The sequence below is a fragment of the Neofelis nebulosa genome, chromosome 1 (assembly GCF_028018385.1).
Source record: "Neofelis nebulosa isolate mNeoNeb1 chromosome 1, mNeoNeb1.pri, whole genome shotgun sequence".
Lineage (NCBI taxonomy): Eukaryota > Metazoa > Chordata > Mammalia > Carnivora > Felidae > Neofelis > Neofelis nebulosa.
Window position 1 is genome coordinate 11,649,282 of NC_080782.1, and position 24,982 is coordinate 11,674,263.

General features: G+C 46.8%; 1 protein-coding gene across 6 annotated transcripts in view; it reads left to right on the forward strand.

Moving 5' to 3' along the window:
- The window catches only part of TRIO (trio Rho guanine nucleotide exchange factor), a 357,996-nt gene that overhangs the window by 136,316 nt on the left and 196,698 nt on the right, over window positions 1–24,982 (forward strand). For all 6 annotated transcript variants that reach the window (XR_009257727.1, XM_058715900.1, XM_058715891.1 and 3 more), the window contains exons 4-8: window positions 3,165–3,357; window positions 6,062–6,574; window positions 8,049–8,171; window positions 12,406–12,597; window positions 21,002–21,133. Coding sequence is in view for 5 of the 6 variants with exons in the window: in XM_058715900.1 (XP_058571883.1) it covers window positions 3,165–3,357; window positions 6,062–6,574; window positions 8,049–8,171; window positions 12,406–12,597; window positions 21,002–21,133 (1,153 nt within the window). In the remaining variant the exon portion in view is untranslated. The remainder of the gene's footprint in view (window positions 1–3,164; window positions 3,358–6,061; window positions 6,575–8,048; window positions 8,172–12,405; window positions 12,598–21,001; window positions 21,134–24,982) is intronic.

Here is a 24,982-nt window from a genome sequence, read left to right on the forward strand (position 1 = left end):
TGAAGTAATAGAGTAAGTTTCATGGAATTAATTTGCAAGGAAATTTTCCATTGACTGTGTGTAGGAGAAACAAGTCTCACTAGAAATTCTTGCTGGTATAATTGGGATTCCCACACAGTGATGAGAATAACCTCAGTCTTGGTACATCTCTAGGTGTTTATTGCTCTTATTGTTTGAAATACACGCAACTAATTATGTTCTAGATCGTCTTACCTTCTTTAGAATGATTTATAGTGGCTCCGTGGATAAATCAGCTCAACTCTCTTGTAACTGGTGAAGTAACGTGAAGACTTTTGACTGATTCATTCATGAACATTCACATAAAAAGCTACTTTCTTCATCTAGAACCTGAAGAGCGTTTCTCTCTTTCAGAGACCAGCATTGAGAAGGGACCTTAGTTGTATCTAAAATTGCCTCATCTCACAGATAAAATGAGGCTCTTAGGTGAAACTGCTGAAATAACTGGTTGACGGCCGCACTTTCCCATGAGCGCTGTCTTCCGGGAAGGGCCGCATGGACCCCTTCCCTTGTACACAGCTGCCCGCATTCGTTAGCTGCTCATAAATACACCTGGGTTTGGGAGCCTGCAAATCTTCCTTTCTTTTTTTCCTTTTTTTTTTCTCTCCATGTTTGTTTGTTTTGAGAGAGAAGAGAGAACGAGTCGGGGAGAGGCAGAGAGGGAGGGAGAGAGAGAGAATTCCAGGCAGGCTCTTCACTGGAGACGTAGAGTCCGATGCGGGGCTCGATCTCAGGAACTGTGAGATCATGACCTGAGCCAAGAACAAGAGTCAGATGTTCAACTGACTGAGCCATCCGGGTGCTCCACAAGTCACTGCTTTCTTAATAAGGACTGGCTTTTAACTGGGTAAAGAGACAGATTGTAAGGATGTGCCCTCCCAGCCCAGTTCACGTGCTGTTTTCATTACTTGAAAAGCCACTGGGTGGTTGGTTTGATTGTGGAGGAGGGTGGATAGTGAGTCCTTTTGTAAACTGGGCCAGCTCAAGTACCTTCTGGTTGTGGTGTTCCCTGACTTGTTCCTGTCGTTGAGCCTGGAGTTATTCCGGATTCCCTTTCAGCCCCTTTCAAGTGGAGGGTGCGGTTTTCTGTGCACGCTGCATAGCGCTCTGTGAGGAGGGGCACAGGCTGCCGGAGAACTGGCCCTGATGTGGTGAGGGCCGATGCCCCGAGTGCAGCCCGGCAGACAGCACCCACTGAGGCCCAAAGGGCCCGGCTGCCCTGCACAGTCGCCCTCCTTTGTTGTGTGGCTGCAGGTAGAGCGTCCGCAGTGGGATGGCCCGTTGGGGCAGGCTCCCTCTGCTCAGGCAGAGCCCGAAGAAGTCCGGAATGCTCCCGGTGACTTGGGAGATTTGGGGAGACATTTCTGGAAGCCCTGTTTGCTTCTAGGATTTGTGAAGGAGGCCTGTGCTGTTCTCTCGTTTGTGGCCCGGGACCTACTTGAGACAGGGAGACATGATACCAGGAGGGTCGTGTGAGCCGAGTGTTAACTCATTAGGAGTTTTTATTCACGTGCAGTTGTAGACGGAAGTGCATCAAAGCATTCCTAGCAGTTTCCACCTCTGAGTGAGAAGCTAGGCCACTGATCAGCCTTGTCATCTCTTGGTGGATTTCCACACCATGTTTCTGGGGCCTGTGCCACCACCCACGCAGGGTCTGTCTCCACAGACTGTTGGGAATGTTTTGTGACACGCCTGTTACATGGATGTAGCTGTGACAGGAACTTTGCATCTGTGAAATTGGAACAACAGCTACTCTGATGCATCAAGATAAGGAAAAGAATGGTGTCTGCGTGCACGCGTTCATGTGGGGAGGGGGAGGGGAAGGTAGAGGATGAACTTATGCAGTAGAACATGAAACTGGTTTTTTTGTTTGTTTGTGTGTTTGAGAGAGAGCGCAAGCAGGGGAGAGGGGCAGAGGGAGAGAGAGAGTGTGAAGCAGGCTCCACGCTCAGCATGAAGCCCGACTCGGGGCTCGATCCCACGACCCTGGGATCATGACCTGAGCCAGTATCAAGAGTCGGACGCCCAGCCGACTGAGCCACCCAGGCAGCCCAGAAATTGGTTTTAGTTTTGACTTAATTTATTTTCGCTTTTTAACTTCACGTAAATGGTAGCAATTAGTTCTCTTGAGTTTTAATTTATGAACTGTAACTGTATGAATTTATAACTGTAAATGGTTACTAGTTTCTCAGGTGATTACCCGAGACAGGGAAATGTCAGGTGTCTTCCCTGTAGGCCCGTACGTTCATGTTGGGTGAAAACCCAAGTTAGTCACCGCGCAGTTGGGGTCGTAGGTGTGATTCCAGGTGACCTCAGCGGCGGTCACGATCTGGCTCATGTCTGACCGGGATCAGCCGCCTGCACGGACTGCGTGTGTCCACCACAAGACAGCTAGGATGACGGCCCTTCCGCAAGGGTGAGCCTGCTCCGAAGTCTCTGGAGAGCTTCCGCATGAACACCGGAGTTCTCACCGAGTGTGACTGAGGATTTGTAACCTATCTTCAAGGGCGATTTAACTCTGGATTTTCTTTATTACAGAAGTGCATTACATATATTTCCCATGTACCCAGGGGTTGAGATTTAATAGAACTACTAATAATTATGAGCAACTGGCTTTTTTGTTTGTTTAAACTTGCCAGAATGCGGAGGGGAGTGCTGAGGGCTGGTAGTGTCACTGCTGCAACCCGGTGAAAAAGACAAATAAGTCTCAGTATCACCATGAAAATGTGTTTACCCCCAAAACCCCACCAGAAGGGCGCCAAGGACCCTCAGGGAACCTCTGAGATAGCTCAGAGGCCTGAGCCAGTGAAAGGGGACAAAATGGGACATTGGAAAGTTCCAGTGCACTGGGATGGGTGGTTTCCGTACCTGGGAGGCTCTTGCGACTGCTGTTCTTTGATCTGTGACCTTCCCTACCTGGGCTCTGTGCACCTGTCAGGGGTCTGTCCCCACTGGTGCTCACCAGGGACCTTTGCTGTAATAGTTACTAGACAATGGGTGCGATCACTTAATACACAAAAGACGAGAAATTCCCTCCCCACCAGCCCACCTGACCGTACGGAGCCCCACAGACAGGAGTCAGCCTCACCTGGTGGGACTCAGAGAAAGGGTCGCGTGGCTTAAACCTATTTTTTCTTTCTCTCTAGTGAAGAAGTCTGCAAGCGAGGATTCACGGTGATCGTGGACATGCGTGGGTCCAAGTGGGACTCCATTAAGCCTCTTCTGAAGATACTGCAGGAGTCCTTTCCCTGTTGCATCCATGTTGCCCTGATAATCAAGCCAGACAACTTTTGGCAGAAACAGAGGACTAATTTTGGCAGTTCTAAATTTGAATTTGAGGTAACTTCCATGTGTAGCCAGACCAATTAAACCAATAGGTGTGGTTTCTTGAAAGTGGACTTTTCCTCCTCATTTTAGATATCAGATTTTTAAAGCCACATATTAAATGGGAGCTGCACATCTTGTTACATGTGGCATGTAAAATTAGTTATTGCACAAAACAACAAAAATCGGTTCGTTTATCCCGTTATCCTACTCGATTATTTTTCCCGAGGGAGATACAGGCTCCAGTCCTCTTGGTTTTGGGTGGTGGGGCTGCCGAGGTACAGGGTGTGTAGCATAGAACAAGGTTCCCCTTTTGCCTGATAAAATAGCTTTACCTTCCAGTCCTGGTGGCTCTGTGTGGCCTCAGATTCATTATCCTTGCCTCCGTCTTAGAAATAAGGGAACATCGTGGAGACATTCCCAGCTTCACATGTCCGGAAGAAACAAGGAGTTTTCACCTTGTCCTTGCTAAACGGAGAGAATGATCTGTTAGGTATTTCATATATCAGCTCTCTCGTTTATGAGAAGGGAGATAGTCCTCTAAAAATGACACCGAGTGCCAAATTCAACAGTGCATAAGGTCGCTGTCTCCCAGACGGTGCACAAAAGCCTCAGGCCTGCTGCTAACTTAACTTCCCTTCCCACTGACACCTCTCCTTCAGCTACCAAGGCTCTGACAAGGCTTTGGTGCAGTTTGTGTAATGAAATGGTTATGGGAAGAAAGTATTCTGGCCAGCTTGAAAATTGATTCATGCCCTTTTCTGTAATAGAGTGTTTTCTAATAAGATGTAATGATTTTTGGTTGAATAGATTGCTTCTCTTAGCACCTTTGCCCAGACAGGTTTTAGTGATGTATTCATGTGTGTCGACAAGGTAAACAACAATAGTATTAAGCACATCACACAGTATTAATTCTCAGACTTTATGTTACCTGTTAACTTCTCAAAGTGTTTTCACATGGGTGTTACTTACATTTTAAAATCTTCTTCCGTGGTACTGATTTTCAATCTGATATCTGAGTTTAGTTTTAATTTGAAACTACATTCAAGAAATTTAGGTAAAAGATGAAACCAGTAAGCCCTTATTTTCACACGGTAAAGAGTGATTTTGGATGACAGTTGATTGGGTCTTAATTCTTTTCTTTTTTTTTTTTTTTTTAATTTTTTTTTAACGTTTATTTATTTTTGAGACAGAGGGAGACAGAGCATGAATGGGGGAGGGTCAGAGAGAGAGAGGGAGACACAGAATCCGAAACAGGCTCCAGGCTCTGAGCGGTCAGCACAGAGCTTGACGCGGGGCTTGAACTCACGGACCGTGAGATCATGACCTGAGCCGAAGTCGGACGCCTAACCGACTGAGCCACCCAGGCGCCCCCTTAATTATTTTCTTAACACAGAATTTAAGCGGGTTGTCTTTAATTACACACATTTGAAGCAGAAATAACGGTTTAGCAATTATAATGTGTACACGTTTTTGCTGGTCTAATTTTGATCTCTCCTTCTGGGCCTTTAAAGTTACCTGTACCAGCTTCTCTACTGAGCTTATTGTCTCTACATTGTTACCAGCCTCCGCCTTAGATCTGTGGGTGCTATTAAAAGTCTGAGCAAATGAGACAGGAATGAACCTACAGTCAATTGCAGGCCAACGCGCTGGGCTGGGAGCAGCCCGTCTTTCTAGCTCAGTTTGTTACTCTTTGCAGGTTCTCATGCCAGCCATCCTGGAGTCGATGTACTCCTAAGTCTCTCTAAGGCTGGAGGTGACAGAGGTGGGGCTAAACCAGCCTTTCTCTGTTTTGTTTTTTGCTTCTAGGCCACAAATCTTTTTTTCCTTTCACTTTGTCTTTGCATTTAATGACTCCTCTCCCACTCCCTGTGTTTCACTTGAGGCACGGTATTGGTAGTAACCCTGCAGCAGCATGTGGTGTAGGTCGGGTGAGGTTAATCTGATGTTTGCTTAGATTGTAAAGGATGAAAACTTTGTCGCTGTTAGATTGGAAAAGTACAACGCTTATACTAAGAACTGTGGCAGATTATTGCAACGAATGAAACTTTCCCTCTGTCTTTAGCTTTGTGACAGGAGTTTCCGCCCCCTTTCTGGCTACTTCTGTATATTCTGTAAAATTTAAAAACGCCATTCACATCCTAGCATCCACCACGTGATGGGAGGTGAAGTGAGGACAGGGTGAGTGGTAATGGTGGTCCGGTGGGAGCGCTGTTTATCATTTAATGACCAGCTCACAAATCATTGTCCTGAGAGGGAGGACATTAGCTTGATGGTAGATAGGAGGAGGCCTCCACGGTGTTTTCTGTTGGGAGTGAGACGGTAGAGTGGTGTGCATGAGCAAGAGTGCATTGATGAAGTAAAACTGGTAAATCCTCTGCTCTGTTTTGCAATTTAAGACATTTCCTGGTAATCGTGCCTAAGATAGTGGGTTAATTTCCACATTCTTGGAAAGAAATCCAGGCTCTTCAGCTCTCCTGAAATACATATCCTGTAATTTTAGGAGTTCTGACTAACGTGTTGCTCTACTAGATTTATCTTTCACTGACGAGACTGGTAATGTTTCTTTCATCTACATTTATTTTTTATGGGGCCAGAAGAAGGTATGTTTTCTCTAGATTAAGTTTGAAAATCTCTGAGTAAGTATTGCAGATTGCATTATGATAAGGCCACGTAGACTTGGTTCATCTTCTCACACGTGATTTTTTTTCCTCTTAAGACAAATATGGTCTCTTTAGAAGGCCTTACCAAAGTAGTTGATCCTTCTCAGCTCACCCCCGAGTTTGATGGCTGCTTGGAGTACAACCATGAAGAATGGATTGAAATCAGAGTTGCTTTTGAAGACTACATTAGCAATGCGACCCACATGCTGTCTCGGCTGGAGGAACTTCAGGACATCCTAGCCAAGAAGGAATTGCCTCAGGATTTAGAGGGGGCTCGGAATATGATCGAGGAGCATTCCCAGCTGAAGAAGAAGGTGATTAAAGCCCCCATAGAAGACTTGGATTTAGAGGGACAGAAGCTGCTGCAGAGGATTCAGAGCAGTGACAGCTTTCCCAAAAAGAACTCCGGCTCGGGCAACGCGGACCTGCAGAGCCTCCTACCCAAGGTGTCTGCCATGTTGGACCGGCTGCACTCAACCCGGCAGCACCTGCATCAGATGTGGCACGTGAGGAAGCTGAAGCTGGACCAGTGCTTTCAGCTGAGGCTGTTTGAACAGGATGCCGAGAAGGTAAAGGAGCAGGGAGAGGGAAGCTAAAATGAGGCCTGGAGGGGGAGGCCTCCTGGCTCACGGGGGCCCGGCTGCCAGGGCCCCCTTGGTCGGGAGAAAGGGCCAAGGAAGGGTGAGCCACTCTCTCGGCGTTGTTTCAGAACTCGCCCTGAGTCTGCCTCCCTGTTTTCCTCCTTGGGCGGCCCAGTGCTATTTTAGGAACTCTGAGTTATTAATTACTGACAGTTTGCTTTAGGATAACCATAGGATGATGAGAATGGTATCTTGAGTTAAAAGAGTGAACATTTTATAGAATTATGCTATTGAAAGCGATAATTGTGTACGTGTTTTGCTAATAACTGCTCTTCACTCCTCTCTAGGTAGTGACAGAACACCGTTCAGATCTATCACTGAGTATGTTTTTAAAATAAAAGATGAATAATGTGTTAAAAATAATAGCTTCTGGGAAATATGGGCAGTGATTACTGACGGTCTCCTTTTATTCTTGTGCTCCAGACAAAATAACCCGTCCCAGCAAATGTTTGTGTTACAGGCTAAGTCAGTCTTAGCAATGTGGAAACATTTATAGGACTGTGTTGTAAGCCATGAATATGGGTGGATTGATCTCTCTTAATTTGAGCCCATTGAATTTTTTTCATGGACAGGAGAATATTTTCTAAAGCAAAAACAAAAAACAAAAAAACAGTATTACAAACCTTTGTTTCAAACAGTGACAAGCCACTACCGTTGTTTGGCAAGCTTTTAATACATCTGTCAGTGTACTTCTGTTTAAAGAAGTGCCTTGTCAAAGATGCTAGAAAATCTTCCTTTCAATTACTAAAAAAACAGGTGACTGTCTGGGATTCTGGTTCAAGTCATGATACCAGGACTAATTGATAGTTACTCCTTTTTCCTTAAAGGTTTTCCTTGTAAACAGCATAATTGTCATCCTTTTCCGGGTAGTATCTGTATTGACCCTTGAGGGGGATGTCATCATTAAATTTTTTTCCCCAGTCCCTTTTATTTTTATGACAGATTTCATTGTTTGCATTTGCACAGCTTTTAAAATACTGTTTGCACTAAAGTGCATGTGATCCTGTAGTCACTGGAATTGCTGTCAGTAATCTGTGGGCATCGCAAAACTGGTCCACATACCTGTAAGTCCCTAGTTTCCCCCAACAGGTCTTTAATTGAAGAGCAGTGCTTTCATTAGCCTGAGGGATTTGAATACCTCCTTAAAGAGTAGCATCTGCTCCTTACATCCTCGTCAGTCAAAGGAACGCAGTAGACATAAGATTTTCTCATAGACCCTGCAGGTTCGGAACTGCTTACTTTCTAGAAGTCAAGGATCTTTTGGACCCAAATCCCCGAGAGGTTATCTAGAGGAATGACACTGCCCTTGATTGCCTTGGTCCTGCTCCTGGGCCTGTGCCAGTCGCTTCTCTTCCGGAGTGATTTCAGGGTTTTTTTTTTGTTTTTTTTTTCATTCTGGTAGATGTTTGACTGGATCACACACAACAAGGGCCTGTTTCTGAACAGCTACACCGAGATTGGGACCAGCCATCCTCACGCAATGGAGCTCCAGACGCAGCACAACCACTTTGCCATGAACTGTATGGTAAGACGCTGTCAGAACAGACGTAGCTTGTGTGTGCGAGTATTTTAGCAGACGGGCGGTGTTTACACAGATGGTGTCCCAGTGCACTGCCAGGAGGCCGTGCGGGGCCTTTGGAGCTACCGATTTGGTGGTCGCAGCTGACCTCCAAGTGTGGGAAGTTCTCAGTGTTGGCGGTATCCACGGCGTCTTTTAAGTTTTAAACGAGCAAAAATGTGAAAACAAGCAAACAAGCTGGTAAAACTTGAACCGGTTACTTGGCCGGTTCAACATGGATGATTCTGATGCTAGTTCGTGCGCTGTCCCTCTTAGGAGCCTACAGGGGGCCCAGAAAGGCTGCTCAGTGACCACGTGACTCTCCCGAGAGCCACTGTCACTGTGCTGGCTGCCCTTCCCGAGGAAGAAGTAAGCCAGCCTGCCTGCTGTCTGCCTCGGGGCGCACTCCAGTTCTCCTGAAAAGTGACGTTTCCTTCCAAGCTGAACTGAAGTAGTGGGGTCCGGACATGAGCCATGCCTGGAGTTCCCTGGCTCTGTTTGGGGTTGATGCCCCCGATTCCCGTGGCCTGTCGTGACCAGATGGAGGGTCGTTGTAGGATTATTAAGCAAAACAGCAGAAGACCAATGAGTTTTAAGTAGCACTTTTGTTACATTTCTGGAGTTACTATAACTAAAATATTCTATATTCTATAGAATATATTCTATAGCATATATGTTGTTTCTGTAGACAGTTAGGCTTCTAGAAATTTTCTTTTCAGGGACAAAGAGTTTTGGTTTGGACTTTGAGCCAGTCTGTGAGAATTAACCACTCGTGGACCTTCTAGCTTTTTTTTTTCTTCTTTTTTTTTTTACAGAGCACTGAAGCAATATAAAGATGGGCTTTTTTTTTATTAATAAAGATACTACTTAATTAAAGTTTGGTCAACTAAATGCTCCAATTTAGGTAGTTTCAAAGATAACATTTAGCAATAAAATTTTTGTAGTAGACACCATCAGAAAAGTTTGATATCTCTTCTAGGGTTTGAGGCAAGAGAACTTCTGGTTTAAATGATCAAACCTGGGCATAGGTGAGGAGAGCCAAAATGTTACCTTTGGAGGAAGCTTTTTAGAATATCTTCCCAAGAAGTTTTTATCAGGTTTTCAGACCATTCTGACCCTGCAGCTACAGGCAGTAGGCATGCAATCCACCGTATCACATGCTTTAAAAACAAGAAATACTAACATATACTTCAGACAAATGAGGACACACAATGTCTTCTCACCCCACCCACCATTATTAGTGGCACATTTAGGATCGAGAAGACGTGAGTGTGGTGTGGAAGGCAGCAGTGTGGGGCGGGAATGCAGAGTTTTCTCATCTGTAAGTGGGGATTATAGCTGCCTTCCCTGGAGTTCTGTAATTTTATTTCCTCTCTATCTGTAAAATACTGAGGTAATGCTGAACACATAGTAAGTAAGTACTTGACAAATGGTGATTATTAGCAGTCACGTTATCACCAATTAAAAGCACTGTTAAAATAAACTTTGGGGAGCACCTGAGTGGCTCAGTCAGTTGAGCGTCTGACTCTTGATTTTGGCTTAAGTCATGATCCCAGGGTCGAGGGACTGAGCCCTGTGTCAGGCTCCGTGCTGGGTGTGGAGTCTGCTTAAGATATTCATTCTCTCTCTCTCTTTCTCTCTCTCTCTCTCTCTCTCTCTCTCTCTCTCTCTCTCTCTCTCTCCCTCCCCCCCTCCCCCCTCCTTCCCCTCCCTCCCCCTCCCCCTCTCCCTCTCTCTCTTTTCCTCCCTCCCCCCTCCCCCTCCCCCTCCCCCTCCCCCTCCCCCTCCCCCTCCCCCTCCCCCTCCTTCCTTTCCCATGCTTATGTGCTCTCTCTAAAATAAAAAAGAAAATTAAAAACTCTTAAAAGTATGAATGATGTCTTTTTTTAGGTCTCTTTTCTGATTCTTTACAATAAACTCATATCACTTTGCTAAGTTGAGATTTTTGTTAAAAAAGAGCAGGGTAACTGTGTGCCATGCTGGGTGGCAGCCTCTGGTTCCAGGCCCCGTCCTGTCCCTGGCCCGCCACAGTACTGTGAGTGCTTGGTGCCTGTCTGGGGCATTTAGTGGTGCAGAGCAAGGGCCTGGTAACTTCTTGTGCTACCTGCAGTGTGTTAAACATTTTTTGACAAAATGAAAATGCTGGTCATCAATATGCACGGTCGATAGTCTCTAAAGAAAGCATGCGAAGGGACGCCAACAGTTGGGCTCATTGTGTGTCACGGATACTTTTCACAGCTGTGACAGTAAGAACTAGCGGCAGGTACCGTGACGCAGGGAAGTCTACGTTGCCGTATTTGTGCAGAGGGAGTTTCTTGGACTGTGTGCCACCACGTTCCTTTTTCTGTGTTGCCAGTGATGCAGCGATGGGAAGGGTCTGATCCGTAATCCGCAGACCGGCACTCCCTACGCACAGTGCAGTCTGCTTGAGGATACGAAAGGGGGACACAGGGCACATAACGCCATCTCGGTGGGAGTGAATACCCTCAGGTTCCCACGGCGGGGCCATCCGAATGGGGAGCTCTGCTCTGGACTCCAACAGAGGGCATCTGCTTATGCTCTTCTGGCAGGCCTTTGGCCTTTGGGGAGGATTTCCTCTTTAACGATACAAACAAAGCAAAAATTAGCATTTACAGTAAAACCTTGGATCGGGAGTAACTTGTCCTGTGAGTGTTCCGCAAGACGAGCAAACGTTTCTCACAAGTTTTAACTCAATAAACGAGCGACGTCTCGCAATACAAGTAGTACGTGACCCCAGATGTCACACGATCACAACTGAGCCAGCGGCTCTTAAAATCCACTTCGGTATGCAAGCCCTTTGGATATCACGCGTGTTTCCAGAATGGCCCGCAACTAGAGAGACAGAACACCTATGAGAAGGGGAGCCATTAGTTCTGACTAAAGGATGCTGGTCAGAGCATTATTGCCATAAGAGCCGGCGAGGACTGTTTCCCACTGACTGTGACCTTGGCTGACTGTCGCAGCTCCGCAGGTGCCCTCTCTCCCTGCACATCTGTTAGCTGATTCTAGCCTGCAGATGTGCCTGGAAAAGGAACTCAGAGGCTGGAGTCTGTGGCTGGAGTCTGATCCCAGAGTACTCTACCTAGTTCAGATTTGGGTGAAAATGGAGGGAAAGAACGGACAGGTGCACAGGTGCATTCTTCAGGGTGCTCACTGGGTGGGCTGCAGACCAGGTGGCAGTGAGGAGGCTGCTGCAGGGGGTGTGGCAGAGGGACCGTGGCCCAGAGGACCACGCGAGAGGGGAGGGGAGGGGAGGGGAGGCCAGAAACATGGAGAGGGGTCCGGATAGGTTGGGTGATCTGATTTCACGGCTAGATAGGGAGGGAGGAGCCAAAGAAAGAGGTGTCTTGGTGGGTTTTGGGGAACTTCTAAGAGGAGCAGCGTTGTGATGAACTGACTGCAGCTGGGGTTTGCTGAAGGTGCACGTTCCCCACTGCTGCCTTCCCTGCAATGGGAGCCTCAAGGGCGACTGAAGGTGGAAAGGGGAACAGCATAGTGAGAACTAATTTGGGGAGAAAGGGGTGTATGTTTTTCAGCCTCACAGTAAACTGGTAGGCTTGAAGATGGGCCCTTCATGGAGTAGAAAAGCTTGATTGAAGGTGTGCACGCAGCGTGGTTCCTTTCGTGCCTCGGTTCCTCTTCCGAGGAGAAAGTGGATCCATTTCCAGAAGGTTCTCTATTGGCCCCAAAGCGACAGGCGCCTGGAGCTCGTGTAGACAGGAGAGCTTGTTTCCACACAGAACAACAGCCCGTGGTTGATCCGTGCGTAGTTTCTGGGTTCTAGTTAAAACCTGCAGCGTTGGGTTTTGTCGGTTCTGGGTGACTGCTTCGCAGTGGGCTTGCCATCTGGACCCTTTTCAGGATTCGAAGCCAGCGAGTGAGTCAGAGTATGTTTGTGCGCCCACTTGTGTACTCTGTTGCTTTGTGCCTAACAGTCTGCCTCTCAGCTAGTTGATTTGTAATTTTGCAGTTTTAAAAATAGAGATTGAAACCAATGCTTAGAGTTTATGGAAATCAGATAGCAAATATGTACACTATTTCGTACCAGGTGATTCTGCTGTTCAAAATATAACTGAAGCTCGTGGGCTGTGTTTCAGAAAGTGCCATCCTCTGTGTTTCTTAGAAAGAAGCTTCTTGTCCGCCTTCCCTCACGGGCCCTCTTTCTCTGCCCCTTTTGCAGAACGTGTATGTAAACATAAACCGCATAATGTCGGTGGCAAATCGCTTGGTAGAGTCTGGCCACTACGCCTCTCAGCAGATCAAGCAGATTGCGAACCAGCTGGAGCAGGAGTGGAAGGCATTTGCGGCAGCCCTGGATGAGCGGAGCACCTTGCTGGACATGTCCTCCATTTTCCACCAGAAGGCTGAGAAGGTCAGTGCCCGGGCCCCACGGCCCACGGGGTGGTGCCAGGAGGACTTCCTCCTTCGATACCCTCCCAAGTCCTTGGAGGACTTTTGTGTGACCCTTATAGTGCCTAAGAACATGAGCTCTCAAGCCAGGCTGCTGGGAGTTAAAACCCCAGCTCTCTTACCTGGTGCTGTGCAATCTTAGGCAAGTTACTTCACCTCTCTGTTCCCTTGGTTTTCTCGTTTGTAAAGTGGAACTAAAAGTATGTGCTTGAGAGGAGTGATTTATCACGTAAATGAGATATTTCGCACTAGGTGCCCCGTGTAGTGCCTGGTAAGTAGTGTAAGTACTAATAAGTGGTAGCCACTGTTCTTGTTCCCTCTTCTCCCTTCTCCCCACTCTTTCCCTTCTTCCTTCTTTCCTTCCTTCCTCCTTCCTTCCCTCCCTCTTTTCTTTCTTTTTTCTTTTCTTTTCTTTTCTTTTCTTTTCTTTCCTTTCCTTTCCTTTCCTTTCCTTTCCTTTCCTTTCCTTTCCTTTCTTTCTTTTCTTTCTTTCTTTCTTTCTTTCTTTCTTTCTTTCTTTCTTTCTTTCTTTCTTTCTTTCTTTCTTCTCCTCCCCCCCTCCCCCTCCCCCCTCCCCCTCCTCCCCCCCTCCTCCTCCTCCCCTCCTCCCCCTCCTCCCCCTCCTCCCCCTCCTCCTCTTTCCCTTCCTCCTCTTCCCCCTCCTCCTGGCTGTCACTTTTAGTATTCTGATTAGGGTGATTTGGCAGCAAGTAACTGAATGCCTGATTATCAGGTTTAAATATCAGGAGTTTTCTTTTCTCACAAATCAAGAGGTTGCAACGTGTAGAGAGTTGTAGCCATACAGCCATGTTGGGGTCGGGTCCGCTCCTCCCGGGTTTGTGCCGCAGTTCCTGCACCTGCACCCTGGTGTCCACCACAGTCCGGGATGGCGGTGCCGGCCACTTTTATCAGGAAAACATTAATTTCAGAAGGTCCCCTACCCCAGCACACCTCGCCTCCTTTCCCCTTGAGCGGGAGTGGGGTGTAGGCCCGTGCTCTGGCTGCGTGGGAGGGTGCGAGAAGGCGGACGTGGCTTTTTAGCCTCCACAGTAGCGGCCATGCTCTGCCAGCAAGGGCTCGGGCTGACAGACGACTTTTGGGAAGGCAGTTTACAGTGTCTTTCACATTTATTAAACTGTATGGATTTGAACTTGACACTGGCTTCTTTAGCTGAAGTGCTGGTCAGAAGACTGTGAGAGGTCATACGTGCGTCTGCTCATAGAACCCCCACAGCTCTGCAGTCCTCCAGTGCTTGCTTAAGCAAACGTACGCTGAAAGACACAAGGAAGTGCTTCGCTCATGACTCAGACTTTAATTAGTGGAAAGCATGCTGGGCAGTGAAATACCTTTTTCAAGATGTGGAGAAAGAACACGGGACTTTTAGCCACTAGGAAGGCGTATGGGAAAGAAGCAAATGGTTGCCCGATGTTAAAGGAAGAATATTGATTGGGGTCATTTTTTGTGGTGGGCAGAGACTGCATTCATAGGGATCTGTACTGACGCTGTTAAGAAGGAAATGGTATAATCTAGAAACTGTCTCTGTTGAGGAGTGAAGTCAGTAAACATGAGATAGAGTCCCAGCTTGCCCAGGGTTTTGGCAAGGTAGCTAGAATGTTGCACAAGACCCTAATTAGTAGTGATCTTGACTCTAGAAACCTTTCAAATATGAAGCAGAAGAAGAAGCTGAATGGTATATAAAGAGAAAAAAGTCTTGGTGGCCTCACGTGAAAGCTGTGAATAGGGGCTTCGGGTTCCAGTAGTCTGATTTTTCAGCTCCCTAACCTATGCATTTAACTGGCTTTATGATAAAGGGGAAACAAAAGCCCACACACAAAAACAGGTTTAAAAAAACAACACCACAGGACCCCACCCCCCTTCTGCAGAAAACAGCACTGTGCTCACCTCTGGTTCCTGTCTTTGTCCAGGGTGTGGTGTATTATTCACTGGACATTTTTGTAGGTGGGAAGATGAGCCACGTGGTCTCCCGCACATATGTCACCTGGAATCGTCACGTGTTCTACTGCAAGAAGTAGAGTGGCAGTGGGCTCTCAGGAAGTTCCATTAAGCTGATATGAGTAGATGTGAAACAGGACAACCTGTGCGGTGAATGGCAGAGGGTCTGAAGCATAGTAACATACAGGGAAGGTCCCTTTCGTGAACGTGAGCCTGGGGTGTTCTGTTTGGATAAAATGAGTGACTGTAAATGATGGATTTGAAGGAAACTGGACTAGATGAATACATTATTGAAAACAATATTGTGGAATCCTGTGTAAACATGACAGTGCTTGAGGTCTCTGTGTGTATCCAATAGCCAGAGAAGAAGCCAAATACAAGTTAGGGTCAGAGCGGCCTGGTGAAGAAAGGGCCCAGCATCTCTGATGGACCTTGGCTGAGGCCTGGCCAGGCAACTGAAATGTGGAGGTGGGGCAGTAGGACCTCTGCAGAGACTTTCTTTACTGTCAGGTAAAGACGTGTTGTGGATCTTCCCCCTTCACTGAACAAAAGTAAGATCTTTGAAATTCTGACGTGTGAGGGAAGCCCACATCTACCAAGTAGTTTTCCCCTTTGCGGAAGAGAAATGGGTTCAACTTTGTTCTTCTTCTTTTTGTTTTTTTTTTTAATGGTTTGACTTCCAGTTATGCTTAAGCTGTTTTCATAAGCTCAGTTGGGAGAGGACCAGAAACTTGGACGTCATGAATTAGGTTTCCAACGTAGCCACCTCTTTGACCCCCATCCAGACTTACCAGTAGGAAACTAAATCTGATTAGGGAGTTAGGGAGGCACAGAGCTCAAATATGTGACCCCCATGGTTAATGGCTTTACCAAAGGAAGCAGCCTTCCCCGTAAGAATTACGCTCCAGCTAGGGAGACGTGTGCCCGGAACTGCCCAGCCACACTCCTCTGTGGTCCCGGTGGGTGTTCTCGTGTTGGTGTCTGCCTGTGGTTTTATAGATGTAAGTCTTGAGGTGCAAACTGGGTGAGGAGAACATTGCATAAATGGCATGCCTCCTGAAGACGTCTCAGCCATTCATCTCATAGTCTCATGTTGCAATTAGAATCTCAGTTTGCAGACATGGAGACAGGACCACAAGACCAGCAGTCTTACTGGTAGATGGTGTTTAGGGGCCCCAGCCTTCGCTTCTTTTGGTCATGTGGCATATCCACTGAATCGTCCTTTCACACTGAGAAGCTTTCATAGCAAATGTTATTAGACTTAACAGTTTTGTAGAACAAAGAAAGTGACTTGATTTTGCTACACCTTAGCGCCCTAAGACGCTATTTAAAAAAAATGCTCTAGGGGGTGCCTGGGTGGCTCAGTCAGTTAAGCATCCTACTCTCGACTTCGGCTGAGGTCATGTTCTTGCGATTCATGAGATCGAGCCCTGTGTCAGGCTCCGTGCTGGGCCTGGAGGCTGCTGGCATTCTCTCTCTCCCTGTCTCTCTGCCCTTTACCCTGCTCGCTCACGCTCTCTCTCTCTCTCTCAAATAAATTAAAAAACACATTAAAAATTACGCAAATGACTCGGGTGTGAGGGTGATCCAGCTGCGACATCTGTCACCCCACTGATCCCCAGGGTTGGCCTGGCTGGCTCGGCGGGTGTGCGCTTCCTCCCTGTCCCACGTGCATCTCTCCCGGAGATCCACGCTGCGTTGTCAAAGAGGGCGACTGTTCCCGATAGAGGAGGCTGTTGTTTGGTCAGGGGTATACCCGTAGCTGTGCTCTCCTGCTGGGACCCCCACACAAACCCTCAAGGTCCATTTGTGGAAAGGAGGGTAGTCAGACTCCCAAGGCTCCACATGTCCCAAGGCACATCCAAATGACGTGCTGCGTGTGGCAATCTGCCTTCCTTTAAAACAGACAAGAGAGCTGCACTGTCCAGTATGGTAGCCAGTCACCATATGTGGCTACTGAAATTACTTAAGGCTTAGTAAGAAGATAATGTAAGAATAAATGAAAATTTCGTACAGTGTCCACATTTCACACGCTCCATAGCAACGTGCAGCTAGTGGCTACTGTACTGGACAGCACAGATACTCCTATCCATCACTGCAGAAAGTTCTGTTAGTGCTGGTCAAGGTTCGCCTTCACAGTGAACCATAATCTGATGACCTCATTTTCTCTATGACTTTGAGGGCCTCTATAATTTGATAATAGCCAAAAATAAAGTAACAACCAGCATTTGCATAGTTCTTTAGAATTTACAGGGCTCTTTAACACAAAATGTCATTTCATCCTTAAATCAGTCCAATGAAATCGATGGGGCTGGTGGTATTTATTGTCCTTTGATTGTGTTTGGGGAGTGAGTCGCTTATGTTGGGACTTCAGTTGAGGTCTGTGACGGTCCTTCAGCTCCTGACAATAATCACACACTGTTCCACAAACAAGGCACTTAGATTAATATCCTTGTACAATTTCACTCTCCATACATAGTTTTAGAAATAACATTTATGGTAAACAAGTCTTATCACAGTTGCCTGGATGATTTTGTCATAAGTCTGGGTTGGAACTCAGAGGAAAGTAGTACTTATCTACTATTCTTTTTGAATTTTTAAGGCAAATAATGCACAACTAATCCCATTTTAATGGTGTTTTACTTTATTACAAGCATAGACCTAATTCTTGGCTTGTGGACAAAACAGAAACGATTCTTGCGGAAAAGAAATATAAACATGAAAGAAAAAGTTATTAACGAAAACAGATTCAAGGTGTGCAGAGTGATCATCGGCATATTCTGGTTCAAGCTGAGCCTGTCTCCTCTGAGTTACTGTGGCGTGGATGGCAGAGCTTTGCAAATGGAGCGGGCTGCTCCCTCAGGTGATTTCCCTGGGCAGAGAAGAGGGCCTGTCTGCCTTGGAGGAACCGGGAAAGGGTGTGTGCTGATTAATCCTCAGGGAGTAGAAATGATGAAGTAGAAAGGAAGAGTGGGGTAATATTTTCTAGAAATGAAAACAAAAATGAAGAGATGAGAAGTAAAAACCCAAGTTTGAGTTCTTATGTATGTTATGCATATATATATATATATATATATATATATATACACACACATATATATCTACACACACATATGTGTGTGTATATGTTAAACCAGTGTCATTTTTGTTAAAGAAGAGAACCCCCCCCCCAAATATTTAAAAAGTTAACAATTCTAGGAAGTTTTTGTGCCTTTGTCTCCTAAATCAGGCCAAGCCTCTGTGCTCAGCTGCACCCCATCGTGAGCCCTGGTGTGGGTGGGAGGGACGTGCACTGACTGTGGGTGGCAGGAGGTGGGGCAGGCCAGAGGGCTGAGTGGCTCCCACGTTGGAAGCCCCCCACTCTCTCAGCATGTGGAGGGTAGTGGAATAATGTTTATGGAAATACATCTCATTATTCAAGCTCTCCTGTTAAAGCTGTATGTATCAGTTACCCTGCCTTCAGCTGCTTGCCTCTTGTTTTCAGCCGCACTTTTACAAAGTCACCATTCCGCTGAGCATCAGAATTCTCAGTTCTGTAGCCAGCTCCTGATTTGAATTCACAGAGAAGCATTTCATTCTCTTGGATTCTCCTGTCTACCCTCAACCTAGCTGGATGCCGTGTGTTCACGAATTTGGGTCCGGTGCGCATTTGAAGCATCAGACCAAACCTCTGCTCTGATCTCACTAGAGTATGGCAGCCACCTTCAGTATTGTCCTTTCCAGAGTGTCAGGCTCTGTTCTAGACCTTTCCCCTGGTGTTGTAATCCCAAATTGTATTTCTAAGATGGTGATTCATGTTGGGGGGACAGGGGTCTGGAATGTAGTAGAGTGGTCAGAGAAGGTTGGGAAGTGAACACAGTGGGCCTGCCCCCCTTGCCCATTCATAGCCCACGTTATCCTATGAAAAGACTCTCACAGATTCTGTGCTATGTAGCTACTGTTGAACTTTGCCACCAAAGTCAACTCCAGGATGCCTTTTCCTTATGCGATACCAATTCGCAGCCTTCTTTTGGCTCTCTGATCAGGGGTTGCTCCCTTGGTGGCAGTGGGTTCAGACTTTTGGGGTGTTTAGCCCTTCAGAAAGCATTGAGGGCTTCGAGCTTACCCTTCGGAGTCTAGGGTTTCCGTCTCATAAACAAAAGACAAATTATGCTGGCACAAAAGTCCCGTGAAACCATGGCCAGGTTTGTTTCTGTCATTGAGATATTTTAACCCAGTGAAATTAGATGTGCAGAATTCTTTCTCCACAAGATTTCCACATGGCAAGCCATCCTTTTCTGTGTATTTAGAACCTGGCTATATTTTTTCAGGTAAGCATAACCAATACCCTTCCCAGTTACTTTAAGAAATTATAAGTTACTTTTACTATAGGCATATATAAAACTTCTGGAATGTTTCTCTTCACTTGTTGCTTGAAAAATTGGATATATTTTAATAGTCATTTTGATACAGTGATGTATTAGGTTGACACTTCCACTTGTGCGCTATGGTGTAACTAAAACTCGTTTCCACCTTGTTCTATCAGAAGCATTTTAGCCTCTTGTAAGGAGTATACGGTGACTCTGTTTCATGCAGGAGCAATTAATTGCTGACTTGACCTGATGAATTAATCATGGTGATGGTTAACCAGAGTCCATTTATATTTGAAAAAGGTTTACAGTGATTGGTGTCAAATGCAATAATGGGAAAAGTGAAATGGAAATCAAGAATACTTAGAATCATTCAAGCTGATATTTGATATTGGATTTGATATTTATAGAACATGTGTAGTCACGCAGATCCATGTCACACACACCTGCCGAGAGGGAGATGTGTCGAGTAATTTTATTACTACTTCCGTTGCCCTGTTGGTGTTAGGAAGGCACCGTAAAGAAGGATACTCCTCCGTCCCTGTGTCCGTTGAAACCATCAGATGCCATCATATGATACCTAATGCCCCATGACTTGTCAGGCCCTAAGATTTGCATATAGATATTTTTCTGAGCCAGTACATTAATAATAAATGGACTTTTATAAACAAATCACTACTTACCAGGTGACTTGTCTATTTTGTTTCTAAAAATGTCATGAATAAGTGGGTGGTCGTTTCCATATTTTAAGAGAATCCTAGCAAGTTTCCTGTCTGGCAGGTCAGTCACCCAGTTTTATTTTTTAATTTTTTTAAATGTTTTATTTTATATTTGAGAGAGAGAAGCAGAGAGGGAGCAGGGGAGGTGCAGAGAGAGAGACAGAATCAGAAACAGGCTCCAGGCTCCAAGCTTTCAGTGCAGAGCCCAATGCGGGGCTCGAACCCGTGAGCAGTGAGATTGTGACCTGAGCTGCAGTTGGACGCTCAACCAACTGAGCCATGCAGGCGCAGCCACTTTTTTTTTTTAAATTTTTTTTTATGTTTTCGTCACCCAATTTTAAATAGTCACCCTCTGCATTCCCTGGGAAGTAGAAAGATGCCAAGGAATTAGAATAAAAGAGGTGAAACCCAGGGAAATGTGTCCGTGCCTATTTGGCTTAATTGAATTAGCGTCTTTAATTAAGGGCCTTCTGCTGCCTGCCTTTGACACGGAACTGTGATGGATGCTGATAGGCCCTCCCTAGGACGTCTGGCAGTGATTTCTCTGCTGTTGATGATTCCTGGGGCGGTGGGAGTGGCCGTGGAGAAAATCGAGGAGAGGCTGTGGAATGGTAGTCCTCAGGACTGCAGCCAAGACTCTGTCCTTCTTGTTTACGCGCAAAGTGGAAAAGACCTGAGTGAGTCCGCCTCTTTCCTCAGCCTCCCCTCAGGCTCAGTGGGCACAGCTGGGGAGTTTGGGTGGCCTTCATTTGGTCTTTTCATTTCTGTGTGTATTTGCTTTGGAAAAGGTAGAAAAATGGGCCTGCTGCTCTTCCTCTGTCTAGGTAGATAATTCCAGATACTTGGGCTTCCGATAGCATCTTAATGTTGGACGGGAGTGCGAAGGCTAGACTACAGCTCCTGGAGGAGGCATGTGCCACCATCTTGAGGCTGAGGCTGAGGCGCACCAGGCCTCTACCCTTACACAGCCCACGGCACCGGGCGGTTGTTACGATCCCTGATTCGGAGGAGGGCTGGGGAATTAAGCAGGAGGCCCAGAGCAGATGCAGGGAAGAGTTGCTCTGGGCTTGATGTTAGCTGTAGGCCTCGGGGTCACCTGGAGATGTCATTCCAAACGCAGGTTCCTGGGCCGAGCCCCACTCTGGCCAGAGGGAGAGCCCCAGGGCAGAGTCGGGGAACCGTGTGAGGCTCCCGGCGGTGCCATTTGAGATGGATGTTCAACCATGCCACGTTCTTAGACTGTTTCTCAATTACCTTGATTTCAAAACCAGGTTGAAAAAATAGCTACATCTCAGTATAAATTGCCATTGATAGAAATAATCTTTTTTTGTTTTTACTCCTCAAGTACATGAGCAACGTGGACTCGTGGTGTAAAGCCTGTGGAGAGGTGGACCTGCCCTCGGAGCTGCACGACCTGGAGGACGCCATTCACCACCATCAGGGGGTATACGAGCACATCACTCTTGCTTATTCTGAGGTGAGCGGGCTCTTCCACTTCCAACTGCAGAGTGACAGTTTCATGTCCCAGCACCAAAAGCTGGGGAAAAACCCCAAAGCTTGGTCGAGCCTAGAAAAAGCTCGTAGGTCTCGTGTTAAACTGCAGTCTCGCCGGGACCTTCGACCTGTGTGTGCTGGGGGGGTGGGGTGGGGGGCCCCTGTGAAGCAGGGTGGTCGGCAGCGAGCGCGCTTCTTGGGCCCGCGGCGTGTGCGGGTCTCCCGGAGGTGCTTGTGTTTCCACGTGCCGGAGAAAGCGCGATTCCAGCTCTCTGGTCTGCACGTACTTAGCAAATAGAGGTTTCCATGTGCTATTAATTTAATTTTCCTGTATGAACTTTCTAGAAAGGAGCGAAACCTGATACCGACGCACGTTCTGGATCAAAAAGCACACACTGTTTGCAGCTACTGGCTGTTTTCGAAATCTAAGCATAGCATTCTCTTTATTATTTTATGGTCCATTATTTATGTACTATTTCCCCGTCTTTATTTTCTGCCCCCTTCATCTGGGCCAGGTTTTTTTGTGAGGACTTTATGTAATCATTTACTTAATGTTCACAACTCTGGGGCATGCGTCCTTATTGGCCGTGCTGTTACTGACGAGGATGCCGAGGCCCAGAGATCAGGTGACTTGTGCCAGGTCAGCAGCTGTAGGGGGCGGAGCAGCTCCTTGTCCCCGCCACTGCTCTGCTGCCCCTGTGTTGTCTCACGTGGGAGGCGCAGTAAGCGCGGAGAGCTTGAGGTGTGGTGCCCTCCTGGGCGAGCCGTGGTCTTCGGGCCTGTCACACCAGTCTGCCTTTCCTACACTGGATGAATTCCTGGAGGGAAGCGGAGTTGCGTGCCTGTGTTCAGCAAGCTTTGCCCCATCTTCTTCATCATGAGCATCTACGTCACACGTGCTGAGATGAAGGATCCCCGGGACACTGGAGTCAGCCAGGCTGCAGAGCCCCTGGCGGGGGGGTGGGGGTGGGGGTGGGGGGCAGGGCACAGGGTGGACACCTCTTCCTGGATCAGAACTCCACCCACCTTGTCACAGTCCTAGGGAAGAAAGGGACCATTCACTTTTCAGCGCGGCACTCCCTGCTTCACCCCGCAGGTGCTACTGTCCTGTCCTTGGGCCGTTCTCCTGAGCCCTTAGTGTCCTTGGGTGCATTGAACAGACGTGCGATGCCTGTGTTATTTACCTCAGGATGTTGTGGAGGTTGAGATCTACACGTTTGTTTCTCTACCTTTTTGTCCAACGAGATCCCCCCCACCTTTCTTTTAGCATTATTTTATTTTGTCCATGGAGTTTTGAAAAAGTCAATTTTGTATTCTTAATTTTGCACCCAATGCATTTGAACTGATATGGTTATCTAATTTATTAGCAGCTATATAAATACTAGCAGTAGCCTTTTTAATAGTAAAAGTGAAAATTGAACAAATCTAATTTTTTCATCACATGGGTTCATGAGGATTCTGTGAGTTCCAGAAAACATTAACTTCTTTCTCCCTGGTGTACCGTCTCTAGGCATTGTCTGATTTCCACCTGTGACACAGAAAGTGGGCAGCTCTGTTACCACCGTGTGACTGGGCCTTCGCTCATCCGCTTACTCATGACTTTCTCAGGAGCTGCTTTCTGACGGCTGTGGTAGCTTCCAGAGCCGCAGGGGGCAGGGCGAATAGCTCGCTCACCAGGCGATCGGCTGCAGTGGGACTACAGTCCTTGCCTACACGACTTCCCTCAGAGTCAGCCTGACCTGACTGCTGTCTTGCTCTCGCCTCGCCGGCCGTTCAGTCTACCTGTTGCCCTTGGCACTTCCAGCAAAGTACATAATTCTCTCACCACTTCCATCTATAAAAATTGGGCATCTTGACATGGGGACTTATGTTTACCTATTGGTGCAGTTTTATTAGGTTTTATGTTGGTACTAAAAGTTTTAAAAAGTTGGATGGCAAGTTTTAAATAGTTAAAAAGATTGAGGGCTTAAACCACAATTTTTAGCATAAAAGCCTGTGTGCAACTACACTATAAACTCAAGGAAACAGTAACTTCACAGTGAAATCAACACAAAAGACTTTCAATAGAACAGAATAAACTTTTATTTTTGCCTTCTTAATTAAAGTCTGAAATGGTTTCAGGCTACAGAAAAGTGTTAGAATCATATAAAGAGTTCCCACATTCCTTTAACCCAGATTTCCTCGTTTTTAACATTTGACCACATTTGCTGTGTAGCCCCTGCCCCCACCTCTCTGTGCAGACAGTAAATCAGCTGTGATACAAGACACTGTCCTACCCACAGACCTGTTGGTATTTCCCACGTTCCCACTACCTCTGGTCCAGGACGCTGTGCAGCAACCCAAGTTACGTTTAGTGAACACCTCTCATTGGTTTCTGTCAGTCACAGTGGAACTTTCTTTAGTCTTGGTGACAGTGTTAGAGAATGTGGCCCCTTCGTTCTCTAGGATGAGCCTCAACCTCTTGCCCATCCTTCTAGTTTTCCTCCTGTGCTGACAAAAGCCGAGTGTCACAGCAGGGTCACAGGATGCTGACCCCTCCTGCTGTTGGCGATGTTAACCTTGACCACTCGGTGAGGTTGGTGTCTGCAAGGTTGCTCCAGTGAAAAGTCAGGTTAAAAAATACTTGTTTTTGAGAAGCATATTGTGGGAGACGCACATCTGTATTTCTCATGAGACTTTTCATGGCCTTGTCATCCGCTGGTGACTCTTGCCCCTGTCACCTCCCACTGTGATGGCTGTCTGGTGGCCGGTATTCCTTCTGTATCTATTAGGTGATCTACTACTGTGAGAAAGAACTTTATTTCTTCCCTATGTGTCTATTTATTATTCCAGTATGAATTTATGGTATCTTATATTCAGCAGGTTATAATCTGATACTCTATTTTGATGCTTAAATTGTCCACATTTAGCCAGCAGGAGCCCCTTTATGTGTGTGATTTTTTTGTTTTTGTTTTTGTTTTATTTTATCTTATCTTATCTTATCTTATCTTATCTTATTTTATTTACTGTTATTTTTTTTTTTTTTTTATGTTGTTATTATCTGAGCACTCCCTTACTTTCTGGTGTAATGTTCCCGGGCTCCTTTTGTACTTCCCGCCTCATCCCGGGATCCGCCATCCCACCAAGGAGTGCCAGTTACTTGTGTGCTGTGGTATTTAGAAACCAAGATGGGGGCACTCAAGAGTGCTTGCTTGCTTGCGGGGTGTCCGTGCTTCGAGGCCCTCCCTTTGCAGCTGTGGACCCATCCCCCCGTGCTTGCTCCCACGGTCCACACAGCCCTCAAACTGTTGGTCTGTCGCCCTGGGCCCGTGTCCGTTTTAAAGGCCCATGTGTTTGTACCGGTGCTTCTCTTTCTGATCCAACCCATCAGGCTTCTTTCTAGCCTGTTCCTTTCTGTGTTTGTAAACTTCTTCTCATACAAGATACCTGGCTCCTGTTGCCCTCAGATCTATTAACTTTCTGTTCAGTTAGTGTATTTCCTCAGTCTGCTCAGTCTCCCAGCCAGTTTGTTTGGCTTCCCTGTGTGCTTCTCCCCCTCCCACCCAGAAAGCGTGGCAGGGGACCCCTGCATTGGTGTGCCCAGCCTGCACTGCCTCAGACCCTGGGCACCATTTTCTCCATGGCTGGAGGGGAGGGGAGGGGAGGAGGGGGGGAAAGGAGGAGAGGAGGGGGGGGAGGAGGGGGAGGGAGGGGAGGAGGGTGGAGGGGAGGAGAAGGAAGATGGGAAGGGAAGGAATGCCTTTTTTTTTTTTTTTACCATAATTTATGGTCAAATTGGTTTCCATGCAACACCCAGTGCTCATCCCAACAAGTGCCCTCCTCAGTGCCCATC